We start from the raw sequence: 14,321 nt of genomic DNA on the forward strand, positions 1-14,321 counted from the left end.
GGCAGACAGGAAGGAGGGTGAGGAGAGGGAAGACATGCGGTAAAGGTCGTCGGGACCGGGAGTCGAACCCGCGACGTCCGCGTCGAGGACTAAGGCCTCCAAACGTGGGGCGTGCTAACACCCTGCGCCACCACAGTACGTGCGCCACCACGCCCCCCAAAAAATAAAATCTTTGAGGTTTAACGAATGTGACCAAAAATGTACATTCATCAATTTTGTAAAAGAGATGTGTTTTAGCTTAGTTTGCTCAAATGTATCTGGATTATCTTTACATGTATCCAATGAAATAAAACACAATTTAAAACATCACGGTTATTTCACGCAGACTTTTACTTTTATGAGTCAAAAAATAGCTCCTAAGAGGATATCAGCTCAAAAACAGTAAAAATTTAAATGATTTCGATAAATTTTAATTATCCAATGGATTTACTGATATATATAGTTGTTTAATAATATACTGATGATGCATCAAGTCATTTTATAAAATTTATTGGAAGCAGGATTTCCAGTTGCTCTCCATAACAATCGGAAAGTTTGCTTAGTAACAGGAGTAAATAAATAAATATGAACATGCAAACTTTACTTTTGGAGCCTATGTCTGTTAAAATAACCTCAGGACACTTTTCAAACAATACTTCTAACTTTATCAATAATAAATTGTTGATTACTTTTGAATTTACTTTTTGTTAAATGTGTTGGAGTATTATGGCCACTTGATTGACGCTTTTTGTAGCTTTTGAAAATATATCAAGAATAATGTCTGCCTCTTAAGAATAATATTGAAATGCTTCAGAATATGTTTAAGAAATAAACATATTTCTTAATATGTTTATTAAGAAATAAACATATTCTTGTCTTTTTCAGTCAGAAACTAAAGCAACATCTTTGTAAAATTACTTAAGTTTAAAGAAAAACGGCTCAATACTCAACGACAGTAAACTATGCAAAACATATTGGTTGCTGGTTTCAAGCAGAAATGTCCTCCTGGTAGACCAATAGCTAAACTTATAGAAAGGTTATAATCATGCAACATGCATTATATTTGGTCTTATAGTCTCAAACTCCAGTAGTTGTGCAGTGTCTGACATCAGTGTCTTGCTTGGCATATTGGTTCTAATAACACCTTTTGCTGCTTAAGGCTTTGTTGATGGATTTAGTCATTATGTTGTGTGGAGAGTAATGTTAGGTTAACTTTAGAAAGGCTGTTTCTGTCAATATATTGAGGCTGTGTATCTTGGGTCACAGAATCTATCGACAGTAGGGGGGAGTAAATACTCTTCAGGCTTAAATGGTTTCAGCAAGAAGCAAAGAAATATTCACAGTCATTAAATTTGCCATCTTAGTTACACGGTCAGTGGTTCAAATAATACAAGGAATAAACTAAACCTCTGTTTCCATTGTTTCCTGAACAAGAAAAACCAAACCAAAGGACGAAACACGTTGACGCAACCCAAAAGGAAACTGCAAACCGGGCATTGCTGTAGGATTTGTGGCCATTACATTTTGTATGTCTTTCATAAAGCAAAGATCTGTTTATACTAACATAGATCTAAATGGAAACCTAGAACAATACGGGTGCCTCTGACTGGTGCTACCACTTCCTGCCCAAGATGGCAAACTAAGTTGACTCTGCTGATGGTGGCAGCTCACAAATCATCCTTTGTGCTTGAGTCAAACAAACTTAAATATAATTGTTTTTATATTTCAACATTATTCTTGATACTCTGACTTTATTCTTTCCATAAGTAAATGCAAAAAGGTAGTCTTTTTTTTCTTCCAAAATGACCGTAATGCTCTTTTGTACTTTACATGCAGTCATTTTCATGTATTAATTTGACTAATTTTTGTTTACTTAAAAGGAGGGAAACATGAGAAACTTAAATCCAAATGGCAATCTCCACACATATTGTGTAGAAAACATGAACAGTAAAAAACCCCATCATCCATGTCAAAGTCATACAACCGCAAATTAAAAACAACTAAACGCAAATCAAAGTCGTCCCTAAACAAAAAGGAAAAGCATTTCTTGTAGGCCGGTTAAGTTTTATGGTTAGGATCGTGAATTTATATAATTTCTATCATGTATCCCTTTTCTTTTGAGTGTTTGGACCATTAAATTGTCTTTTTGTGGCTCTCCATTGTTTGGTGTTTTTGTTATTTTGTTCATTTGTCATGTTTTGTTTGTTTTTGTTCATTTGTGCACGTGGGTGTCAGAGAACTGACGCTACTGTTCAGTCACCTCCAGCGACAACGTAACACCAAGAAGGTTCTGCAGAGCTCCTACAACACGCTGCTGTCTGGGCTCCGGCCCTACAGCTCCCCCTATCTGTCGAGGGACAGGTAGGCACCTCTTTCAGGGCCCCAGTGCGTCCAAACAGGAGGCCCAAAAACACAGTCACACACACTGATCATCAGACACAAGTTAAATCAGGACTGACTGACACAAAGCCAAATCCATGGAGGTGTGGTTCCTCTACACGTCCTTTACTAACCTGAGTTCTTACCGTTTTACCGTCTTTGTCTGCAAAGTGCAAAGCTCATGCCCCAGCCATCTCTGCCATCTCTCGCCCCTCACTCATCAGTTTCCTCTTCCTCTCTTCCTTTCCTTTATGTCCATCCTGTCCTTTTTATGGCATCCATCCTCCATCTGTTCGTAGGAAGGCAGAAGCTCCATGCAGGTTTGTTCTTCACGTCACGAGCTTGTAAACTAAAGGTTATTGTTAGTCAAAGGATTACGATTGGGGATGAATTTATTGCATATCTGAAATATTGACAAGTGTAAACAAAGGGTTGGTTATTTAATTGGTTATTTACAGGCCATATGCATGCACCGGATGAAAGAAGCATGTCAGGGTTCTTGGAGAATCAAGGCTTCTGGAAGATTTCTCTTGTTTTGAGGTGCTGCTGTCACATCATGATGGTTATACTCAGGTGAAACCCTTAACTGCTATATCCTCTTTTAGATAACACTCATCTCCCCCTACTGAGTGGGTGTATCTCAATAATCCAAAATTGCCTTCATAATTCACACGTTTTGCTTTAACATGGTGTGAAATAAGCAAAACTTTGAAATGGCTATTCGGATCATTGAGAAGCAACACTTCCCTTTCAGATGCACCGGTTGTCTTGCTTTGTGTTGTAAACTAGAACTTAAATGTATTGCAGAATACTATATAGATCACAGTTTTTTCACTAATTTTAAATCAGTTTTTGTAAAGAAGCTTCCCATATCAACTTTGGCCATTTTTTAAAGAATTATAATTCTTTAAAAAAAAAAAAAAGAATTTGAAATGAAAATAAGAGCAATGTTCCAAATATCTATTTTAGATATTCTTCCATACAAATTCATTAATCATCCACAATATGAGTAGAGGTCAGTTAATACCAATAGGAGCCACTGTAAAACAAGGTTTTGCTGAAATTCTAATGCAAATTAAAATTACTTAATGATTAGCATGATTAGCTAGGATCTGAAATCTCTAGCCAGGCTGCTTTCTAAATCCATCATATTACATAATACACAGATTTGGAAAGACAAAGAGCGTAAAACAGATCAACTTTAGGTTCTGTCTTCCTATTTGTCTGTTAAAAGTTTTGTTCCCACTTATTCTTTCTGCCTGAGTGAATAAGTCAAATTGTGATTAAAAAAAATATTTTTCTTCCAAATTCATTCTTAAATTTCAACCGACTTCTGACTTTATTTTTAAACATCTCACTGAAAGGGCTGCATTGGGTCACCTTCAACATGCTAGTACTATGGTGTATTCATCCGTTGGCAAAAAAAGTGGTTTTATTTAGTTTCAAATCACTATTAAATGTAAATATCCACCAGTTCAGGCCACCATCTAATTTCTCGGTGCATCTCTAGCTTCACACCTTCCACTCTCCATCCCTTAATCTTCACTACACCTTATTCTCATGGGTTCACCATGTACCCAGGCTGCATCCGAGGACTTCTTGTCCTCCTCCACCCACACTCCCTTCACTCCCTCTCGGCCCCTCACCGTGTTTCCCTCTGCCTTGTGTGTCTCCCCAGTCAGCTCCTTTCTAAAAAGCGAGGTCTCTTCCGGATTCATGCTGGGCGCAAGCAGAGGTACCCACAGCAACAATCCTGTGCACGGGGCACGCTAAAACGTCGCAGATCGATAACTGTTACTTCTTCAGCAACACATCCTGCCTACCTTGCCTGTAGCACTCAAAGATTTGTGGGCCGGATGCAGTGGCTTTCTAAATGTTTTCTTACAGTTAATGCAAAAACACCATTCACAGCATGCGAGTTCCAGAAAGATGTTGCATTAATATTGCATATAAGAAGCAAGAATATTTATGTGTGCAACCATAGCTGGCCTTAAACAGACACTGTATTCTGGTCCACAAATACTTGTGTAAAGATTTTAATATATGAATAGACTTTAAGATTTGTCTTTTTTTGTAAATGCTTGAAAAATTAGGACTGAATTTGGTTGATAAATTCATGTCAAAAGTCCCAGTTGGCTTATGACTGGCTACAGGCCCTTAGAAAGGTATTTGTAGCCCCAGACTTTCACATTACAACCACAAACCTCAGTGTATTTTATTGGGATCTTATAAGAAAGAACAAATTTAAGTAGAAGAAGGATTTTGACAAATAAATCTGAAAGTATAGAATAGATTCAGATTCAAAATTATTCTTCACTTCCTCTACAAGTCTTTATGGAATCTGCCTCTGCAGGCATCTAGATCCTAAAATATTTGCACGTTTCTTTTTAAAATAACACACACCAATCCGGCATTGGTCTAGGCTTAGGTTTATTGTATCTTTAACAAGTTTTTTTTTTCCAGAATTAATCTGCATTTAGCTCCATTCATCATCCGGTCAACTCTGACTGGCTTTCTGGTTACTGCAAAAGAAAAGCTTAACGCCATATAGGACAGTGGTGATATAAAGCACACGAAGCCAATTGCCGTTAGGCAAGAATGTTCAATTTTTGTGTGCAGTTGTGCTTTAGTTGAAAATACACAGTCTACTACAATAATTGGGAAGTTTGGTTAATAACCATTCTCAAAATATATTAAATAAAAATGCCAATTGGTCTATCACAAACAAAGCCAATGATATACATTTAAAGTTGTGGTTGCAATGGGGTGTGGATACGTTTGCAGTAAAAACATGCATTTTCTGCTCACCAAAGGTCTTTGATATTGTGGAAAACATTCCAAATAAAGCCTTCCTGCTTTAATTGGTAGTTTTTCGTGAATAAAAGGGTTCACAGCTCTGTGCATGCTCTTCGGTTTCAAACCGATCAAACCTCTGTATCAAATCAACATGCTTGTGTTGTATTTTTTTTATATGGAGCTTAAGTGCTACTCTTTGCATGCAATGTTCTGGAAAGCATTTACTTCCTTTCCCTACAGCATGCAAAGGTCTATCGACCCCCCCTCCCCCCTCCTCCATTTCCTGCCAAAAGCCTTTTCATATGAAATGCTGTCCCCCTCTAAGCCTACTCCTGCTATTTAAATGTAATTTTAAATAGCTGGGTTATGTGTATCACACACAAGACAAAGAGTATATCATCTGAAAAGATGTGGGAGTGAACGACTTGGCTGGAGCTGCTCTGCAGTGCATGACAGTTGCGCTGCCTATGGATCCGTGATAGTACGTAACCTCTAAGTGGCTGCAGAGTGGGAGATCTCCACAAGAGCATGCTCTACCAGCAGCATTAGGGAGTCGATCTTTTGTAGAGCCTGCCTTCCAAATAGCTTTTCTCCTGTAAGCAGTTGACCCCACATAGCTCCCTGACTCGGCTTGTGGTGAGTGGTACCGAGTGCTCAGTGAAATGCCTTTTGTATTGCTGCCCTTTGAAGCTAATGTTTTGATGCCCTTAAGGTCTGCTGAAGGGATTAAGGTGGTTTCTGTGATTTTTGCAGGACAATCTTTTTGCTGCTCCTGCACTGTAGCAAGTCTTCAGTTTTATTTTGCTGATTCAGGTGCAAAGACAGGAACAACAGGCCACTCCTTAGGGCAGAATCAGTAAATATTGCACACAGTTCCTCTGTATTTCAGCTACTCTGTCCTTCACTGACAAAACGTAAATCTTTGTTGCGTTCTCGTTTTTTTCTGTTTCTTCATGCGATGCCTGATACTTCAAGAGGCCAAGTTTTTTTATTACCTCGTTTTCTACTAACTCTTTTCTAACAAAGTTAGGTTTCCATTCTGTTCTTTTCCATATCCCTCCCAATAACATGGTGTATTAATACTTTAATGATGGTTTGTGGCAATGCAACCAAAACCAGAAACTTACGTGCTTGAATAAAAGAAAACTGAAATTGTTTGTTTCTTGAAGAAGTCTCACCTCTCATCCAAATGTTTCTGCGATTCTGGTCATTAATACGAAATCCTAACTTTTCAGAGATGGGATTGCTGATGGGTTTATCGTTTTCTATCAATGATCAGAAATGTGGAAACCTTTCAGGTGAGAGGCAAAACATATTTTAGAAACGAGAAAAGAAAATCCAGTTGTTTCTAATCAAGCACCAAGAACCCCCATTTCCTGGATGGCTGAGAATCTACACCAAAAAGCAAAAAATTTGATGGCTATCATTTTCCAAAAATACCAGTGCGTCTCCATGGATTTAACTATTTTAACTTTACTGTTAGCAGTAAAATGGGCTTCCGGGATCGGATCCGGATGAACAACTCCCGTTCATCCCAAACCATCCGGAACAAGGCTTCACCGCTGCCGCCCGGCTCCGGCGTCCGGCGCTCCCCGAGCCAGGAGAACATCCCTGAAGCCACCAGCCCTGGAAAGGTCCAAAAGAGCTGGAGCTTTAACGACCGCACGCGCTTCCGCACCTCCCTTCGCCTCAAGCCACGCCCACCTGTTGATGGTAAGCAGAAATTACACATTTCATCAGAGCTCACAAGAATGTTGCTAATCGTCTTCTTTACTTCTTGGACTGCAGTGGAGGGGGTTGGAGAGGAAAGCGTGGAAGACAAGTCATATTGCGATGTGGCCATGGAGGAGGTGATTCCAGCTGTGAAGACGCTTATACGAGCTGTAAGGTGGGTTCTTTCACCAGGGTACCACCTGTTGTTCTCCAGGAATCATATTCCTGATGAAAGATGATCTAATCTGAGAGTTACAGTAGAATAGACTAGACCAGAAATAGCCCTTACCATCCTTTAGCTGGGAAATTAAGGTTGAACACCAGCAAAGTGAAAGGCAATCAAAGCATATATAGATAATATAGATTTACACAAAAATAAAAAAAATATATAAACAGAAGTATAACATACTGTACAACACTTATTAACGAAGCACTTATTAAAAATACATACTTTGATCCAAAGAAATGTGCATTAAAATTCAAAAACACTTTTATCCCAAATGGAAATTAAATGTTGTTGTAACTCATTTAATTAAAGTTATTGTGTATTTCTGTATTAAAAACACCAACAAATTACTTACAAGAAGGGAAAATGAAAACTGTGCAAACAGAGAAGCACTAATGACAGCAGAAATGTTACTTGAAACATGAAAAACTGGAAATAGCAGCAGTGATTTAAACACTTCTAGAGTTTGTTGGGAGTGGTGAGGGTTATAAAGTTATATCAGCTTTTGGGAGGAAGGATCTGTGATACTACTGCTTTGTGCACCTAGGATGTAGCAGTCTGTCATTGAAGGAGCTCTCCAGTTCAGTAACAGCTTCAAGCATGTTGGGTGGAGGCATTGTCCATCAGGGATGCTGTAGAAAGTTTGGGGGAACAAGCATGACAAAGCAAATGCTTAGTCATGTTTTACTCATGGAGAGAATAAAGCTGCCCACATTAGACAACATGTGCTTGTGTGCACAGGCCAGGAGAGCACAGTGCATACTGCAGTTGACATTAAAAGGCAAGCTATGTCTTTACTTCATGCAGATTTGACTGATCAAGCAGAAATATCCACTTTTGGATACATCCACTTAGTGTGAGCATGGTTAGATTCCCCATGTGACCTTGTCACTCAGGTAGCTTGGCTGGTCATGTGTGAGGTTCTGCGATACGGTGGCCTATAAGGAAAATTTACGTGACTACACACAGACATGGGTAAAAACCCAATCTAGGTGGATCATAATACAATATGACTAAACTGAGGCACATTATTTTGTACAGTTCTGACAAGGACAACTCTAATAAAATGTGATTAAGGGCTTTTGTGATATTTAAGTCAGTTTCTGACATTTTGTTATCTCCTCCTGTAATGGAAGCACTACTGGACAAACTCTGATGTTCTCTAAGAATATTATTTCACTGGAGGATGTTCTTACAAAACATGTGCTGTCGCTCTGGAGTGTTGGTGGATTTTTTTTTCTTTTAGGCCACTTTGACATTTTTCCAGCATGTTCCAGAAAATCTGCATACAAAGCCAATACAGAAAGCATTAATGTCTGCTTGCTCAGCATGTGCACTCACATGTGAATGCTGCAGCAAGTCCTTCAAAGCATTTATACGAAACATTCATGAATATAAGAACAGCTTCACATGCTCTTCTGAAGGACCCTTTCCTTCACAACGTATTTGCGATATTGACACAAAAACAATCACCTGGGAAACATTGTGTGCCATTTTACTAACGTGTCGCAAGTTGGGCTCTGTAATTGTACCTTTAGTATCATGTTGTGAGCTTAGTTTGTCTGATTGTGGAGTATATGAGTCAACAATTTTCAGAGATTTTTTTTTTTTAAGAAATTTTTTTTTTCTTTAATGCCACTCACATTTATACAGGATTTTAAAATGAAAATTGGCACACAATGCTACTGACTTACGAGTCATGTTTTTTCCCCTCATATTAAACAATTTTCCAAAAAAAAAAAAAAATTCCTATCTTTATCTTGTCCTAATCTGTAGCTGATTATGTATTTTTTTAATTATTATTTTTTCAGTTCCATGAAACAGAAAATTCCAAGAAGTTCTCAAGCAGCACTGCAGGCCCGGCGTCCATCCCTACACACACACACACACACACACACACACACACACACACACACACACACACGCACACGCCCTCACACGCCTACACTCAGATTACCTGTATGAAGTTTTTTCACTGATGGTGGCAGAAAAACTACAATTGCTAGCAAACATCTGGTGCTGGGGCCGGGCCGTACTCCTGGGGGGTTGATGAAAGCAGTTTATAATACCTCTGTTTCCTGGTCCCTGATGTCAGCACTGGAGCCTGACTGCATTTCTCAAGGCTGCGTGATGCTGTCTATGGAGTTCTATATTTGCAACATGATGATGCCCTTGGGAGAAATGACCTTGTGCATGAATATTTTTATGAGGATATTTTCTTATATTGGATCTGATCACGTTATTTAGTTTTTTCTCATTTAAAGCATTCTTGTAAGAATTTGGTTTTGTAAAAGCTTCTTTAAGAGCTGCAGTTCACTTTTTTCTATTTTATCATGCTACATCTATGAACATAAATGTATGTCATTGGGATTTGATGTGACTGAATAATATAATGGAACACATGTGTGAAGTGGAATTTAGTTGGCAAATGTGTTTCCATCTCCACTTTTTCGAAAAAGCCGAGTGTAATTTCTTTTTATTTTTTTTATTTTATTTTTGCCAAATTGAAGAAACTATTTCAAACTTGACCATTTCTATTAACTGTGCCAGGATTTGATCTCAGGATCTTCTTGCTGCAAGGGAACAGTGGAACAAATTGTGCCTCCATGCACCTCAGTATTCTACCCCGTTTACTCTAATAACCTTCAATAAAATTAAGAGGAACCTCCCTGCTAAGATATTCATAAGTAACCTACCGGTAATTAACAAATGGAGTCTACCTGTGTCTAATTTAATCTCGGTATGAAGCTGTGAAGATCTTACAGGTTTTTTAGAGGACATTAGTGAGCCAGAGCTACAGTGGAAGGATTTGGATTTGGACCGTGATTAAACGGTCCAGTCAAAGTAAAAATGTAAATTTGATTTAGAGTCATTGGCAAGATGTTAATAACCTGATGTTTTTAAATGCTCTCCATGCAGTCATATGGTTGTCTAAAGACAACTCTTTTTGTCTTTAGATGTTCAAACCCAGGCACGGCTGGGGTTTGCAGCTTTAGCTGATTTGAGAGCTGGTTCTACAAAGTTTTGACTCAGGAGAATTAATACAAAGGTCTGCCACACGTTTCAGATTTTCAGTAATTAGACGTGGGGAAAACGTGCATCTTTCCCCCACTGTGGACCATGAACCTGTCAGTGTGGTACTTTGCGTCTTGCTCGTTATCGGTAAGAGATGCTAAGTGTGCATTTTACTTCCCTTCATGGTCTACTTTTTATTGCTTTTTCACATGAGATTGAATAAGATTGAAACAATGAAGGGACTGTCATGTGAAAACATACAAAATAGTTCATGGGTTTTGAGCTCTCCATGCTTGATTTGATATGTTTTGGCGCTAAATTCAAACTGATGTTATAACCGCCACGTTTGGCTAAGCTGTCCTTCAGATGTGTCATTCCTATTTCAGGCGTGCGCCACCGAGTGTTTCTGTGTGACAGTCTGATGCCACTGATGGGCCATTTTTACTGACCTATCAGGTTTGTGCTTGACTCAGCAGATAACTCTGACCTCAGCTGCTCTGTGCTGCAGACAATAGAAGGAGGGGAGTTCCTAAAGATAGTGCAGGTGTGTAAACAGCAGGTGTTTTCACTGTGTTAGCACACAGGTACATGTGCAACATCTCAGCACGGCTCATGATTGATGTCCTGGAAACACAGAAAGGCTTTAGTGCTGAGACTTCACTTTAGATGCATGTGGTTTATCAGTGCCAGGCTGCCTGAATAAATGTGTATGGTGCTGGGTTTATGTATGGAGAGAGGAGCGGAGAAAACAAAGCCTGTGTGCGTCTCTTCTGTGACTCCCCACGTGCAAAAATGTGATACTGCATAACAACATTCTTGCAAGCTTGCAGTCTTTGATGAAGTGCCTACTTTAATAGATAAATAATTTGGACATGGTTTCCATTTATAGTGATCTGATGTCATTTGTTGTTGTGGCTTTCAGGTGTAATAGTTTTACGGCCTTATTATTTTTATGCTTTATATTAATCTGTTATACATATACTTCACCTCGTGGGCTGGGTTTTGTCACTTAGCAGGCGCATACTTATAATCCAGAAAGATTCAGGCCTACTCCTGCAGTGGCTCATCCGTCTTGGCCCACCTTGGGTTTATGTCAGCAAAACAGTCATTTTTAATTCCCAGATAAAACCTGCCATTGGAGACTATCTGGGAATCACCTTTGCTGAATTGCAGAAATGTTTGCAGTGGCTTTGCAAGCATTTTGGGCCACAGCTGACACTTCCTCTCTCCCCAGTCATCACCGTGTTTCTACATCTCAACTTCCTAGCACCGAGAAGCGATAATATCTTTTAGTTAGCCGTGCCAACTGTGCCGCGCAGTGACTGGAAATTGTCTGGATGAGGGTGGGGGCGCTGAAACCTGACTCCGTGTTATTAAAGCCATTTTAGTGACCAGGAAGGAGAAGTCAGCATTTTGAGGAAACCCTCGGAGGATACAAAAACCCCCTCATTCTCTTTCAACCTTTTCCTTAACCCACACCTGAGGCCCGCCCTGGCAAGAAAAAAAAAAAAAACTGTGCCTACTTGCAAATTAAGAAAAGACTGCTTGCAAAAATACTCCAAACGCATAAGTCATCAAGAAGCTGAGTGCTGCGTGAGGAGAAGGGGGACTGCGCTGACGGTTATTAAGGCACCGGGTCACCATCTAGTCCTTCTCCTTTCCACTCACTTCCCTGCTTTACTCAAACATTCTTCTCATCTTTACTAGTCATCCTGATTCAAACATCTAAAATGTGTTCACACATTGTGACTCAATAATATAATAATAATAATAATTAATAATAATGTGACTCAATAATATCGAGATCTTGACTGCGTCATCCTTGTCAGTTTAGGTGGACAGCCTGGTCTTGTTAGGTTCGCAACTTTCCTTTTATTTCAAAATAATGCACCGCTTTCACATAAAGTTGTTGACACATTTATATGTCTGTATGATTTCATTGTGTTTTATTGTTTGTATGTTGCAGCTCAGAGACAGGAGTTCCTGCTGATAAATAAACCTTTATCCTTTTTCATGCTGAAAATCTTTTCTTTCCATCACTTACATAACCAACCTCTGGAAGAAGAAACCACTGCTTATTGTGTTTATTGCGTCACTTAAAGCTTCTTTTGACACATTGTGTTGCACAGCCAGCCTTCCTGGCAAAGAGAACAAAAGGGAGCAGAGGTAACAGGCAACACACAAAGCCAGGTGCAGACATCTTTAAACTTTTCTCCACATTTTTTCCCGTTTTTATCTCTGTTACAGGCTCTACTCCCTCATGCATGACCTTTAAGCAAAACCCCACTGCCAGGGGATGTTGTCAGTGGATGTGTTCACCTGGTATAGTGGTGTAGGGTTAACAATCCTGGGTCCGACTCCCCCACACTCGGGTGTGGGTGGTGATTATGAGCTGTGTGCACCCGGGAGCGGGAGCAGCTGTGGTCCACCAGTGGTTCCAACACAGCTGTCACAATGACAAAAGAGCAGAAACTGGGGATAGAATAGAGGTGTGTGTTATCCTATCCATGGAACTGTGCTAATTGCTGAAACAGCAAATCCCGATAAGAAAATGTCTTTGGGAGAGGCGCTGAGCGTCTCAATATATCCGCATGGTTTAGTAGGTTTGTGACTGCTTTCTTTATGGGCCTGCTTGTGAAAGATAAGGTCATGCGGACTTTAATTAATCTTGTTATTGTCGGAGTGAGCTGCATTGTTTGATAGCCTCCTGCTTATGCATTTTTCCAGAGGTTTACGGTGCTTCTGTGCGTTTTCCTGTGCGGTTTTAAACTCTACGCAGAAAGGTAATAACAGGAAGAGTGTTGTGTTTGTGTGTGTAGGATCCTGAAGTTTCTAGTGGCGAAGAGGAAGTTTAAGGAGATGCTGCGTCCATATGACGTGAAAGACGTCATAGAGCAGTACTCTGCAGGACACCTGGACATGCTGGGCCGCATCAAGAGCTTGCAGATGAGGTACCTTAATCTTTATAACATACACTCATCTGCTTCTGTAGAATCTGTAAAAAAAACAAGACATTAATCTCATGATACGTTTTCTGCCATTGTAAATAATAAGCATAATATATTTCCTATTTTTGCATGCCAGGATTTACTAAATCCTTTGTTTTTCACAAACTCCCAAAATATGTCAAAGCAACTGCAGATGAAATATAACATCTTAATTGTTACATTATATATATGTATTTAGCAAAAACAAACCCAGAACGCGGACGTATACTGCAAAAGTATTCATACCCCCAAGCCTTTTAGCATTTTGTGATGTTGCAAACTTCAATGCATTTTATTGGGATTTTATGAGAATGATCAAACAAATAAAAATTAAAAAGTGGTACGTGTACATGTAATCGGGAAACTTCTCTCTGGTACCCCCAATAAAATCCAGAGCAAACCACTGGAAATGGCATGTGAAAAGCTAAAGGAAGGCCAGTTAGTTGGAGGTCTGATTACATCAGACAAAAATGTAGCTTTTTGGTCTTAATGCAAACAGCTTTAAGACTTTTTTGGTCTTTACCCTCTGCCTACTGGGAGGGGCAGAGGGTGAACAATGTGCATCATCCACACCAGGAGTGGCTAAGGGAAGGCCTGGGGGCCATTTGCAGCACCTATGCTTATTTTGTGCGTCCCCGGCTTTAATTCAGAAATTATGAAAAATTGGCCTGCCAAAGGACTGAGAGCCAAATTTTTTAGTATATTTTTAATCAATTGGGCCCAAAAGAATTGCCAAACTGGATGCCTTTAATGAAAATGTGGGGAACGTCTTTAAATTTTACAGCTGCATTGACTAAGACATATTGCTTTATTTCTTTTATAAAAATATTTCATTCTTAGTTTATTGTCAAATAGATACAATTTATTGTCTATTATTTATTTATTTATTTGGCCCATGTGAAGTGACGTTTAAACGCCTCTGCCCTAAACAAGCAGTCATTACGTCAAAGCATGGTGGTGGCTCCTCATGCTGTGGGGATGCTTTTCTTTTGCCAGGACAGAAAAGCTGGTAAATTTAATAGGAAGAAGGATGGAAAAAAATCTTAATTTTAATAAACAGTGTTATATTTTGTTACATTCTCTGCATTTCTACCAACTGATCAATCTAATTTTCTAAAACTTAATTTTTTTTATTTTAAGTTTAACTTTATAACTCTATATTGCTTTCAGCAAGGGTAAAACTAATTAAATATGACTGAAAATTTTAATATTTAGTCATTTTGTTT

At 39.1% G+C, this 14,321-nt stretch overlaps 2 protein-coding genes across 3 annotated transcripts in view; both read left to right on the forward strand.

Moving 5' to 3' along the window:
* aunip (aurora kinase A and ninein interacting protein) overlaps window positions 1-14,321 on the forward strand; it is a 954,922-nt gene that overhangs the window by 172,800 nt on the left and 767,801 nt on the right. The window lies entirely within an intron of this gene.
* kcnq4 (potassium voltage-gated channel subfamily Q member 4) overlaps window positions 1-14,321 on the forward strand; it is a 57,863-nt gene that overhangs the window by 40,997 nt on the left and 2,545 nt on the right. The window contains exons 9-12 of one of the 2 annotated variants that reach the window (XM_028036546.1): window positions 2,215-2,340; window positions 6,641-6,867; window positions 6,943-7,042; window positions 12,928-13,059. In XM_028036546.1, the coding sequence (XP_027892347.1) occupies window positions 2,215-2,340; window positions 6,641-6,867; window positions 6,943-7,042; window positions 12,928-13,059 (585 nt within the window). Of the gene's footprint in view, window positions 1-2,214; window positions 2,341-6,637; window positions 6,868-6,942; window positions 7,043-12,927; window positions 13,060-14,321 lie in introns of both variants that reach the window. The other variant, XM_028036545.1, reaches the window with a different exon arrangement.

The sequence above is a fragment of the Xiphophorus couchianus genome, chromosome 13 (genome assembly GCF_001444195.1).
Source record: "Xiphophorus couchianus chromosome 13, X_couchianus-1.0, whole genome shotgun sequence".
Lineage (NCBI taxonomy): Eukaryota > Metazoa > Chordata > Actinopteri > Cyprinodontiformes > Poeciliidae > Xiphophorus > Xiphophorus couchianus.